The sequence below is a fragment of the Caloenas nicobarica genome, chromosome 7 (genome assembly GCF_036013445.1).
Source record: "Caloenas nicobarica isolate bCalNic1 chromosome 7, bCalNic1.hap1, whole genome shotgun sequence".
Taxonomy (NCBI): Eukaryota; Metazoa; Chordata; class Aves; order Columbiformes; family Columbidae; genus Caloenas; species Caloenas nicobarica.
The window spans coordinates 28,449,460-28,463,318 of NC_088251.1; the positions used below are offsets into that span (position 1 = coordinate 28,449,460).

The 13,859-nt window shown below is 43.7% G+C and overlaps 1 protein-coding gene across 1 annotated transcript in view; it reads left to right on the forward strand.

Moving 5' to 3' along the window:
* Positions 1-504: 504 nt before the first annotated feature.
* Positions 505-13,859, forward strand: part of ZCCHC24 (zinc finger CCHC-type containing 24) — a 117,439-nt gene continuing 104,084 nt past the window's right edge. Inside the window, exon 1 of the mRNA XM_065638554.1 lies at positions 505-1,110. Within this exon, the coding sequence (XP_065494626.1) occupies positions 871-1,110 (240 nt within the window). The 5' untranslated portion in view covers positions 505-870. The remainder of the gene's footprint in view (positions 1,111-13,859) is intronic.

The following is a 13,859-nucleotide window of genomic DNA, read 5'->3' on the forward strand; positions in this document are numbered from 1 at the left end:
TGGCACAACCTCAGCGACCGAGCAAGCCTTCATAAACCTGGAGTTTTGACAGAGATTTAATGAGAAGGAATCTCAGGTTACGATGAGCTCCTAGCATCGGCAAGAAATAGACACGAGAGTGAAAAGGGAGGGCGGGCTGACGAGTCACCAAGCGAAACTTGCAGAGTTAAAAACAACCCCGAAAGGGCCCGGCGAGCAGCGTTCGGGAAGGCTTTGCGTCTGTTGCGCGTAAAAACCTTCAGGAAGGAGGAAAAGGAAGGCCGGGGAGCGAGCGAGCCAGCGCACACCAGGCGGGCAAGTCGCCAGCGGCCCGGGGACACCCCCGGCCAGCGGCCCGGGGACCTCCGCCGGTACACGCACACACGTAGAACAGATATACACACACACACACACACACACACACAGAGCCGGGCAGGGCCGGGGGCGGAGCGGCGCCGGGACGCCCCTGCATCCAGCGGCGCGGCCACCGCCCGCCCCCCGCACCCCCGCGGCGGGCAAGAGGCCTATGGGGGCGCGGCGCCGCTGCCGTAGCGCCGGCAGCCCCTCCCCGCCGCTGCCTGCGGGAGTGGGAATAAAGACAGATAGCGGGGCAGGCACCGGCCGGGCGGGAGAGCGCAGAAAGTTTCCTGCGGAGCCCGCGGGCGGCGGCAGCGATGCCCGTGCTGCGCGGAGCGTCGGGGCTGGGCGGGCGCCGCCGGCCTTAGGGGCAGCGAGAGCGGCGCGGGGCCCAGCAGCGAGCCCCCGGCCTCTCCTCCGGGCGGCGAGGAGGCAGCACCCCGGGCAGGGACGAGAGAGCGGCGCCGTTCGGAGCGCGGGGAGGGGGAGCGGCACCGCGGGGACAGCCGCCGCCGGCAGAGCCCGTGGGGAAAGATGAGCTTGTTGTCAGCCATCGACACCAGCGCCGCGTCCGTCTACCAGCCCGCCCAGCTCCTCAACTGGGTCTATCTCTCGCTGCAAGACACGCACCAGGCCAGCGCCTTCGATGCCTTCAGACCCGAACCGTCCTCGTCCCAGCACCCCGACCTCGGCTACACCAAGAACAACCCGGAGCTGGGCTCCTCGCTCAGCTCCAGCTATCTCAACAGCTTCTTCCAGCTCCAGCGGAGCGAGGTGAGTCCGGCGCGCAGCCCCCAGCCCCCCCCGGGCCGCAACCGCCATGATGCCTGGGCAGCTTCCCCCCCACCCTCCGAGCCAGCACCGAGCCCGCCGGCGGGACGGGGCGGCCCCGCTCCGCGCCCCGCACGGCTGGGGACGCTCGGCCGGCGGCGCAGGCTCGTTCCCCGGTCCCTTCCCGCCCCGCCGGAGCGCGCTCCCTCGCTCCCCGCGGCCCCTCGGCGCTGGCGGCGGCGCCCGACCCGCTAACGGGCCGCCGGGGCGAGGCGCCGCCGCCCGAGCGGCATTGGCGAGGCTGCCCCCGCCGCCGCCTCCGCCCGCCGCCCGTGTTGACAGTCTGGTAAATGGTTACACCGACTTCCCTTGCCCTGCCGGGACGGTGCCGGGGTACGAGGAGGGGGACACACAGAAAGTGCTACGACCGTAACAACATGGAAAAATCCCTCTACCCCCCCCCTTTAATGAGACATATTCTTTATATCAAGCTTTTTATGTAGTTTAAGAGAGATCAGAGGCTGGCATTATTTGGAAGGAAGAGATATAAACAGGAACGTGACAAAAACAGAGTGAAAAAAGTTTTGTGCAAATTTCATAACACAAGAACACGACTAAATGAAACCAAAGGGAAGGAAGCTAAAAAACCAGGGTATGCAAAGACAATTCACTGTGGAACTCCCTGTCACAGGAAGTTGTTGAGGTCAAGCACTTCTGCATTGGAGGGACTTCACATGCGTGGAGATACTGCAAGGTGGCACCTCGCACACCACCGCTCACAGCCCCTCCAGAAAAGATCCAACAATGTCATTACTCCATACCACGGACCTCCTGCTACAGACATTCAACAGTGGCTCCATTTGATCAGGGTTAGATGAGCTATGCAGCCGACCAGCTCTAGCAGTTCCCACAGAATGACATTTCAGAGCCCTCCCAGCACCATTTAAGTTAAAGCGTAGGTTTAGAAAGTACTCTCAGTCAAAATACATGTTTCTGTTTATTCACCAAAGATACGAGGTGGTTAAAACCACATCAAATTCCCTAACTGTTATGGTGTTATAGCTCTTCATAGTTAAGAGCCAGAGTTATATGTACACATCCTTTTTTTCCTTAATAAGAAATTCTTTCTTCCTTCTTAAGAATTCCACAAAACACATCCAGTCTCAAAATATATACTTTCAAAAATAGTGTCTATTTCCAAATCCATTCAATCTGATCTACCCAGCCTTATTAAGCACAACATACCATACCTAGTTTAAAAATACACAGAGACTTATCAAGCACATTGATTTTGCAAAAACACTAACAGGCAGTGTAATGTAAACTTCCAGCCACCTACCTGTTGATTTCAAATTGTAGATTTTGCCCCTTTCTGCTTGGCTTACAAGCTTCATGGCGCCCAGGTAGCAACAAGACTCCAGGGGTTTGGCCTACCTGGACTTCCTCCAAACTGGGACTCCATTCAGGTCTGTGTTTGATCAAGTTGGGATGCATTCTGCTCACAACGGGTCCTTTTTCTTCCTGGGAAAAAAAGGAAGAAACAAGTAAATGGAGGCTGCATCCAGGAAGCCTTTGAAACAGTCTCTGAGAAACAGTTTTCTTTTCCTTAAAGTTCCCTCCAAGTTCATTTTCTGCATCCACTGTACTGGTTGCAAATAGGTGCTAATCCTTTTGTCACACTCTCTCCCTTTCCACTTGGCTCACATTTCTTTCCATTTTTTCACCCCAAACTGTCTTCTCCTTTCTTCTGGAAAATCATTTCCCCGGTATGCCAGGCCTTCCCCAGCCCCAGCTCGGAGTGATCAGCCCCTTCACAGCCTCCCCAGCCATGCTGCTTTTGGATCCCAGCGGTCACCTTAGCTGCATTGCTGCATGGATTCCTATAATCTATAAGCTGTACGGTGGCAATTTTTTTTTTTTTTTTTTTTACACTATTTTTAACCTCATTACAGTTTCCTGAGCCACATGAATGACAACAACTGAGAATGCCAGCTCTGTAGAAAGCCTAGGGCATTCACCGCTCAGGAAATAAGGAGCCATTTCATTCTATGTAGATATTTTAATATTTTTGAAAGATGAAGTATGTTCGTTTGTTCCAGTTCATTTTCCAGCCTGTGACAACAATAGCATTGACTGTGTGGCTGACGGAGACGCTTCTATGTTTCAAATCTTTACCTGAACTGTATGTCAATACAGAGTAACCTGAAAGGAGGGATGGGGGCACAGCCATCTCATACGGCATGGGGGTGAATCTGACCTGCTGGATACACCCCAAAGAAAGCAGGCAGCCCTTCGTTTCCACAGGCTAACGCTGCCTGCTTCTACAGCAGCTTTCATTCAAATATTTAGAAGGTGTTAGAGATACTGTTGCTCAAAAAAAGTTCTGTCAATATGTTAGATGCTCTATTCTTTCCAAAAACTAGAAACTAGACTGCTGTTTTGGCAGGGGTCACCCAAGAGTTTCCTACGGCATCATGCTCTTAATTCTTGAGATTCTAACGTGTTTATTTGCAGGTGCCACTGGGTATATACTAAGTATTTCAACTGCGTAAAATTATTTTGGGGAACATTAGTACCATATGCTGCTTTTGCATCAAGTGGGCTTATGCTATCTTTGGAACTACACATAGCTTTCCACAGTTAAACTGTTGACTGTTTTCTGCACAGTGCTTGCTTTGGTTAGTTGTTTTTTTTTCCTCTCAGTTTTGTCCTGGGTTGGCTTAGCCTAGAGCTGAGCTGTGACAATGATTGACACATAGCTGTACACAATATTTGGAAAGTGACCTAATGAGGGGCCAAAATAGCAACGAATGGAGAAATGATAGGATCATAGGGTGTAAAATAGTCTCGTGTCCTGTATGTTGCCTTGCAATTGAAAAATTCTGGAGAAGGACGCTTGGAATAAGAGACAGCACTTGTGAAAAGTCGCTATTATACAGGGTTTGCAAGTCTGCATGGCAGTGCCTGTGTATGTGACTTGCATGCTGACCAAAGGAACTGGACAGAAAAAAAAAAGTGCCAGCACCCACAGAATAGTCTAGCACTGCACCAAGATTTTTGTCCTCCAGACTTCTCCCACTACAATGGATGCCTTCTAAATAAACATGATGAACACAGCTGTTTGGTACATAAAAGCCCATTGTACCAGGAAAAAAAAAGCAGCAATAATAAAGGTTTAAACAGTAAAGTGACAATGAGTGTTTTGTTCTATATGCAAGACTCATTTTGCAAAACAGACCTGCTTTAAGTAAAACTTTACTACAGCATTTGTCCTAGATATGAAACTAAAGCGTGTTAGAACATTAAGATGCATTAAGTTGGCTAGTGAACTGAGCTCCAGCCTCATTATAACACCATACATCACAGCCAAGTATTTGAGGTTTTGTTGTGGGGCTGGTTACATGGGATTTAACATGTTTGAGACACAGCCAGGTAACTGTGGCTTTGTGTCATTGAATGGTATAACTGAGAAACCTATAGTAAGGGTGTAAGAGACTCCTATAGTATTTTTCTGTACTCACAGTCAGCATCCAACCAGCTCAATGCTGACTTCTGTCAAGAAGAGACAGCAACTAGAAATCACCATGTTATAGTAATCAAACTCGTTTCTTCGAACCTAGAGCACTAATTCTGGCACAAGCCAATATTTACCCGTGAGAAGGAGCCTTTGTCCTAATGAATTCTTTGCCCACGTGCAATACTCTGTGTGTCTTTCAAGAGGAAAATTCCTTCTAGAAACCTCTATAGCAGCCACTTTCCTGATCTAAACCAGATCTTATTTAAGCACAAATAACTGCATATACTAGATTAGAAAATAATCAGTGTTTTCAGAAAGTAGTTCATGTTTGTGACTTGGGGACTTCCAGGTCCAATCCTTCTAGGCAAGAGAGGAACTAATTACAAATGAGAGAACTGGAGCTAGCTCAGTTTGCTACAGTAAGGTGGATATCACTCACTTGGACAGGAAAATTTTGGGAATTAAAAAAAAAATTCGAGTGTACTGTGGCAAAAGACACTCAAGCCCCTGTGGAACAGAAGCAGGTCTGCAGCACTGGGATAGATACTGCTTATCACGCAGTTTCCCAAAGAAATAAAGTTAATATGACAGCGACAAATCCCATGAAACACTAGCAAGAACAGAAAAATATATGGAAGGAAGTTGGCACTTCCACAGAAGATACTTTTTATATCAGAACAACTTGTTTTCCACTTGTCCTCCAAAGAATTAGAGGAATACACACTAGCCTGATACTTGATGAAGACAGATCTGTTCTTTAGCCTAGATGAATTAATTTGGAGGATGATAACATTAAAAAAAAGTTTCACCATTCTCGTAGTATCAGAAGAATACAGGGATTGTCATACAAGGTCGGGCAACTGACCCACTAAATTGTGTCATATCTCTGAGAACGGCCATGACTAATACATATAAAAATGAGAGAAGAAAACACCTTGTAAGAGTCTTCTCACAACCAGTACAGTCCTAAGGCAAATATAGAGATGCAGATTAGCAGAAATGGCCATACGCTCCAAAACATTTCTGATTCCCTTGATTTTGTGGAATATTATTAGTTATTCTAACACAGAGCATATTTCCGACCCACAGAGTGCTTAATGTGCAGTCAGGACTTCTTGCTTCTCACTTTCAGACTAAACAACCACAGTTTTATCTCATTTTATGTACGAGTAGTTATTTACGATCAGAGTAGTGCAGCATACAGGTTGCATGCAGTACATGAAAGCATCCTTTACTAACAAGGATTATTATTTGATTGATTTCCTCTTCTTCATTTTTCTTCACTATTCTTCATGTAAGCAGTAACAAGTCAGTGGCTTTGTCCTTCTACAAACTGTATTGAAAAGGCAATAGCTCGACAATTTCCATGTTGGGGGAGCTTGCACTCCCTGCCTCAGAATGATTGTACGTTACAGATATTCCGTGGATAAAGTGCCGGTCAGCTCCTTTCAAACTGCTTTTCAAGAAATTAAATGTCAGTTCTCACATTGGTCCTTGTAAGAGATTCCAAGGACCTTAATCTCTATAGTCAGGAGACAATACACATTTGGGGATCTTGGTGGCATTAGCCTCCTCCATCCTCCCACACAGCCAGCTCTAGAGCCCTTTTGACAATATTGCCTCAGCACACACACTGCAGCTTTCACAGCCCACTCTCTATGCTGGACCCAGAGTCTCGGATCCTATTACAGGTATCGGAGCTAACAACTATTCTACTTCCAATTCCAATTGGATGTGTGCTTTAAAATGCAAAAATTCAGGTTTTTAAGTCTACAAGCATTTTTTTTTTTGCTCCTTGTTCTTATTTCTGCAGCTGTGGCCTCCTGCCCTGCTATTTCTCTCTTTGGAAAACACCTTATTTTGCCAGGGAAGAAAGAAAACATACATGAATTTACTATATGAAGTGGAGTCTGAAAATAAGATCTATGTTTTGTATAAATGGGAAACTCAAGTTATTGTACAAATTACACTCTTCTATTTGTATCCCCTAGATACAGCTTTAGGCTTCTCTACTCTCTAGAATTATTTTTGTTGTTATTGTTCTGTGCTGCATACGGTAGACACCCATCTTATTCTTCACACTGAGCCTAAATTACCTAATAGCAATTTGATTGCAGAAGGGAATACACAAGAGCCAAATTTGCTTCTCTTAAGAAAGTACGCTAAATACAGTTATGCTGCTTTTACTCAGGCTTCCTTACCTGAATAAGAACAGCAGAAAGCTCCCACAAGTGAGGAGAAGAAATGATACGTTGAAGTTACTCTAACAGCCAGAGCCTCTTTTTGTGGCTTCCTCACCCTCCCCACACCTGAAGCCAATGCTGTTGTAGCTCTGCAGCACACCTGCACTACCTCTAGCTTTGACTAGTTCAAACATGATTCACAGCTGGGCTTTACTTTATGGCAAAAGGGTATTATCCACCATAGTCTTCTGCAGCTACTGGTAAGAGCTAAAATATTAATTGCTGAACCTAAATCAAGTCTTCCAGAAGAGGGATATAGGCTTTCTGCTTTACTATTGATTTCTTTTTGATAGGTAAAAAAAAAACCAAAAAACTAACAATAGAAGATAGACCAATTATATGTATTCTTTCTGATTAGTTGAAAATTATTGCCAACTTTTAAAACACTTGTGACTTTAGATTTATGCAAACTCCTCATTGAGAGGAGCACTGGCATTCACTTTCTGTCTCACAAATACATCCATGTCTTGAAAAACTTGCCAGGCAATACATAGAATTGTAACAAGAATTCTACATGCGTTTGCCTCCAATTATGGATTGGAGGGTTTTTTTCTATTTTATACACACAGCTTTCAGTTACACAGTTATTTTATGCGTTTACAGTGTCTTCCATCCCAAGGCACCCAAACAAAGGGGTGATGTAACTGTGTGTTGGGTAATGATTTTTCATCCCTTCCTCTTTTGCTCTGCAGACACAGGCTCAGTTATTCAGAATAAAAAAGGAAGATCTTTCTCCAATGAACTGCACAGATGATCAGGCAATCAACTCTGACTTGAACACAGAAGTTTATGAAGTATATGGAATCAATGGATAACCAAAAGGTGTACACAACTGCTTTTATCCAAAAGCCAATCCCCCTCACTACTTCTACTCTCGCCCCCCACCTTTTTGTTGTTTGTGGAATTTTGTGGAGCTGTAGGAGATAGACAGCAAACAACTTTTATCAATGGCCCTGTTATCTTAGTAATAAACAATTAGAATAAAAGATCACATTATTGACAGTCACTAGGTGAGGATTAATGCAAATAAAAAAAAGTTTTCCAGTTCAGAGTTTAAGTGGGCCATAAAAAGACACTGACACCTGATTCAAGCAATATTTAAATCTAAGACCAGAGGATCTTTTCCATGCTACTTTAAGAAGCATAAAACACAATGATGCAGTGCAGTTGCAGAAAGTTACAGGCACAGATATTACAGAGCTAAATCATACAATACTGATAATCTGTATTTGCATAGAAATGAAAGCAAAGGTGTTCTGTTATCTAAACTAGACACAAATACAAATGCTGCCTAAAAAGTGATACTGGTTATCACCTTAAAGATTCTGAATGGTTTTGTGAAATGAAATATTCATACCTTAGTTTCTGGGTTTTTTTCTCAGAGAAATTGCCAGCAGCCTGATGCCCATTTTGCCACCCTCGTGGATTGCCCTTTGTCTTCTACAAAGCCACAATGGAGTGATTAAATGGAAAGAATATAAGTCTTCACTTCATGGCAGTTTACTTAAGTTCTGTCTGGGTTCCAGAGAAGTTATAAAGGATCAAAGGAACCAACTAAGTTTTACAAAGCTATTCAAATCTTACAGTAATGCTGTCATAATTCAGACAGATAGTACTTTATAAGTGTCACAACTTAGATCACTTTTTTTTTCCTGCAGGTTGGTTTTTATTCTCAGAAATGTTACAAACAGTCTCTGATCTACTAAAAGTAGAACGTAAAATTATAGACAGGTTCACTTGAGGGAAGCAGAATAAATGCAGGGTTATGAGGCCTGGTCTTTGTCTGTGTCCTTCCCAGTCTAACCAGGCCAGCACAGCTGTTCAGAGTTTTGATGATTTTTTAAGTTTTAACATACAACAAGACTAGCCCATTACTTTCTGTCATGTGTTTTGGTGGAAGCAAATATTAAACAAGGGCAATACTTTGACTAAGAGCAATATTAAGGAGCCTCTTGTAGGCCCTTTTCCTTAGCTCTTGTAACTGCTGCTGATAGGAGAGCTGCTGCATGGTCTTCCAAATACATATCTTAGGAAATACATTTTGCGTTTCTACAGATTTAGTTTGAAGATAAGCAAATGCCCTCATGGTCTGGGACTCTTCCTCTCATATCCAAAGGAGAAATAAATTCCTGCCGTATTAAACGACCACCCACACCTACTCCCTGCACGTGGCAGGATTTGGTGTCTCTTTTGAATGAACACAAGTGCAATACCCTAGAAGGATCGCAGGAATCTGGAAATCTATATTTACATCTCAGCCTACTAACTGCCAACAAAGCAAACTTTTTAAAGGGGTCATCTTGCTCCCATAGGTTTCTCTTGTCAACCTAGGGGTTCCAGGTTTCTAAACTTGGTTGCGCTTGTAGCAGGAGAGTTGGAACCTGTATTTCTTCACACCAAGCCAGCCTGCTAGGCCGCTATTTGTGTGTAACCATTAGGGCTGTGGATACCTGTGGTTGAACGGAAAGCAAAGGAACTGTTGTACAGTCATTGCATGCTGAAAATGGGGGATTAGTAAGAGCTCTTAAGAGGGTTTGAGCATCCTTGAAATACAGAGATGTTTTTATAATCATCTTTCTTCAACATACATCGCAACTGAAACTACTAAGAGTAATAGATTCGTGCCTCTAACGGTCGCAACCTGGAAAAAAAATCCTTAAGTCCGCTTGGAAACCAGATGACTCAGTTGTTATTTTTATGATTTATCTGAAGCAGATTGTGAAGTTTTAGGTTTACTTGCTCAGATCACACTTCAAGCTGTGCTGTATCACAGCTGATTAAGAACGTGGCTCTGAATGTAGATAAAACTATCTAAAAGCTGGAATCACAAAATGAAATTCCAGCCTGGCATTCGATACATGGAAATAATTTATTTTCCTCACTATATTCAATTCAATAAAATTTTTTATCTTCCCATGAGTGCAGGAACTGAGGCCCTAAATGCATTGCAAGGGGCCCATTTGGGGCAGATGATGTATTGTTTCTACCTCTGACAGTGACCTTAGCTTTGCCTCTTTTAAACTTTGGCAGCTGTCGCAGAGGTTTCTGTGCCAAGAAGGCATTACTGAATGTAAATGATATAAACAACACTGTCTCAGACTTTAAGCTAGATTTAACCCAAAATGGACATTTCTTAGCAAAACCGTTCATCATGCAAGAGCTGCACAGGAGGTAAATGCTTTCCTAAGTGTGTCTTGAACAGGCACATATCTATTTCCGGGTGTTATTTTTCTTATGTTTGGAGTGTCAAAAGACCCACCAAATGAGAGGAAACCCGACTCTTGTTTTTCAAACTGCAGGTCAGATTGAGACAAGATTTCCCGCAGGAAACAGAGATGTTAACAGAAAGCGCAGGGGTCAAAACTTGTCCGTCCGTTTCTCCCCTCACTTTATGCCGTACAACCTTCATAACTGCCTCCTGCTCTGAGAACTCCGTCTCGACAAAATAGGCTTGTTTTTGGAGGACATGAAGAGGCGGTAGGACAGAGGTGTCCGGCGGAGGCCCTCCCCGCGGCCGCGCTCGGAAAGGTCAGGGAGGCTGGCGGTCTGCAGCCTGGGGAGACTCAGCTGCAGGCAGCCGAGGGACAGCCCGAGGAATGAAACCTCCTGTGGGGATGTGTTAAAGTAATTTGCAATGTGAATGGTCTCCCTTGTCCCTAATATAGTGCTCATGTGTTAGAGCTTCTCTTTAACAGAGGTGGGCAGTTGTTTAGTGTTCAGCGGGTGAAAAGGATCCCTGCAGAGCTTGATGCAAGATTTAGAGAGTTCCTCCAAGACTGTACACCTCTGACCAGAGGAAATCTCTATCCTCTCCTTTCCCATCTTTCCACATCTGCTATTAAAGGCTTTTTGTGAGGCCCCCGTACATTGTGTAAAACAAGCGTGGCCCACTGACATCCACAGCAAACCTTTCCCTGAGGCTGGAATAGGGAGAATCATGCTGCTAGCAGAGAGCTAAGAGGCTTTACCTGAGCTTCAGCAAGTCTGATTACAGTGACTGAGCAACTTCTTAACTGTCAGCATTTAGTTACTTCTATACCACAGTAGAGTAAGAGGGGCAGCAACGCTTTTTTTTTTTTAAGATGTAAGGATCTGTGAAACTCTTTGAAAACTTTGGATCAAGACATTAAAGATAAGCAGATAGAAAGCAAGGCAAGATGGTGGCATGCATTGCTCTTCGACCTTGCCATGAGCTGAGAGTGTGCTAGTCTCACACAGAGGAGCACGTTGCACCCACTTGCTCATCTGCACAGTCTCAGCCGCAATGAGCAACTACGACATGAGAAGACACAGCCAGCGGTCAGTATAAGCATGTATTTATCTAAAGCCCTCTACAGAAAAAGGATGAATTAAGTTATACTTGGTTAATCAAACTGGCTAGGAATGTATTAATTAAGGTTTACTTGGCTAATCTACATTTATCATTGTATTTAGGTGAGGAGCTTGACTAAATCACGTTTTACCAAAGTCAGCCCAAAGACTGGATTTTTTTTTTTTTGACAGTTAACTTAAACATCGACTTCAAAATGAAACAGAAGCCCAAGGCTTTTTTTATTCCTCCAGGCAAACATTTTCTTCACTGAGTGATGAGCTTTTCTTGCGGTTATCCAATGATAAAATGTTACTGAGTAAACTCTTAAGCTGTTTTCTGTAGAAGTTATCTATAATTTATCAGAGGAGCTAAAGCAGACATGAGCCATACAGGAGCAGTTTTTGAGGTTTTCCAGTTCAGCCTTGGTAATTAAACTTCCCTATTTCTGGCTTAAATTACTACAACTAAATTTATAATAGTATTTTCATTTAACCTCTCTATTTTCAGAAGGCTTTGGAGTTGGCCAAAACCATTATTTCTGCATTGGACATTTTCTCTGGGGACAAAAACAGGGAACTGTTTTGACCACTTACAAAGGGTTAAAGCTCAGAAAGGTCACAGATTTGCAGTTCTCCACACATGATCATCTTCAGGTGCAGCTGTCGTGCTTTCACACACATTGCTTGGCCCCACAGATAAATCCCACATCAGAAGCAAGCCTTGGGGAAGGCTTGCTGGGAAGACCAGTGCCCTCAGGTTAAGTTTTGTGTATTAGCATGTACAGGCCACGGAATTACTGTTTGGATAGCTTCAGATTTCCCCCTCCTCTGACATGAAAATAGCAACTGAGTGAAAGCAATGACTTATCTATCCTACTGTTTCACTCATGACACAGCACGGGGATCAGTTGTTATCTTCATGAATATCCAAGCTGATAAACAACCTCAGCACCTTTTGACATTTCAGTGCAGGGCTAATAATTAGCACGGCTAGTCTGGTTACCATCATACCCGACTCACAGACTGGTGAATGTTTATAATTTACAGTATGTGAAAACCTTACTTTTTTTCCACACTGATGATAGGGCAACCCTACTCCTTTTTCCAAACTTTAAACAGCCATGGTTCCTGTTGACTTAAACTTCATGCTGGAGGTTAACACTGCTTTATTTTTTGTTCACTTTATTAGGTTGGCAACATACTTAAAAAGTCAGTCATTGAAAAGTCATGAGCAAAGTATTTTTAATTACGGACTATTTAATGTAGTGGAAGAACCAGTGATTGGACTACGTTATAGGAATATTGAAATGCTGCAGGACCTCACTTCAATATGTGCAATTAAAGCAAACAGACAACCACTAGCACAAATCTTACCAATTTATAGCTTGAGCAAGCTCTTTCACAAGTCCTTTAGAGATGCTTGTAAAAAGGGAAGAATTTTTTTGTGTGTTGGATTTTTTTTTTATGTTAACACGCTACGTTTCAGTTGGAATAGTCACAACAATGCTGCCACATACAAACGAAATTACCCCGCTAAAACAGCCACCTCTGCCAACTTCAAGTTTTTTAACTAGCAGAAATGAAAAAGAACATCTGTGATTAAGGGTAATATACGCAGAATCCAACTGTTTTGGAGCATTATATGGCTCCTCCTATCCAGTTCTAGCTATTGCACTTAAACAGTAGATAACTTCAAAGAGGGCAAGAAGTTGCATTTTCTCCATGCTCATTCAGCCAGTTTAAATATTTCTTTCTCTCTATTTTAACTGGTGATGTATTGTGTGTGCGTGTACCAGTGTAGCGTCTTTTTTTGCATAGGTGTGTGGGAAGGAGGCCTTCAAAGGGGTAGGTGAAGTAGTTTTAAAGTATAACTCCAAAATAAAAATAAAACCAAGAACACCAAACAAATGTACTGGCCAGGCATAGTCCAACCAGCACAAATTGTTCAGGTTTCAGGTAACTGATGGATTTGTACCCCCTTAGCACTGCCTGAAGGGTCCAGCAGCCACAGGCAGAAACTGAATTTTCCAGATATGCCCCTACACTTCCAGTCCCATGCCTACAAGTTTTGCATCTTAATTCCTGTAATTCCTAATAACAAGGTGCCATTCACACATTAAAAAGTTGCTGTCACTTATTAATATCAGGTGTTCTGGGAAATAGGTAATCCCATCACCTCTGGGCAGAATTAAGTGTTGTCACAGTTGAAATGCAACATACTATCTGTGCTTTCTGCTCCTCATTAAAAAGTATCTTTACAGCTAAAGCAATTGCCATACCAGTGGGAAATTTGGAAAGGAAGACTTACCACCTATTTGTTCAAATGTTTTGTTGCATATTCCTAACAGTACAGTCACCTTTATTTTCAACACGATACCATTACTAAAAGAGAAGCTGAAGAGAAATTCTGTTTCAGTATTTCCTTATCCATCTCTTGATTCAACAGTCCCAAAAGCTGTCTCTAAAAGGCAGAGACCAGCCAAGGGAAGCAAGAGCGTTTGCCAGATCATTCACATAACTAGGAATTTCTTAGAGGTGAGTTAGCTGCTCGAAGTCTTGAGTCACTCACATACGTCACCCAACTGGAAATCTAGAGTAACAGAGCTATGGAAGACAATAGCTGCCTCTTTCACAAAGGACCACGTGGTAACCTTACAGGTTACCTGCCCTTTAACTGGAAA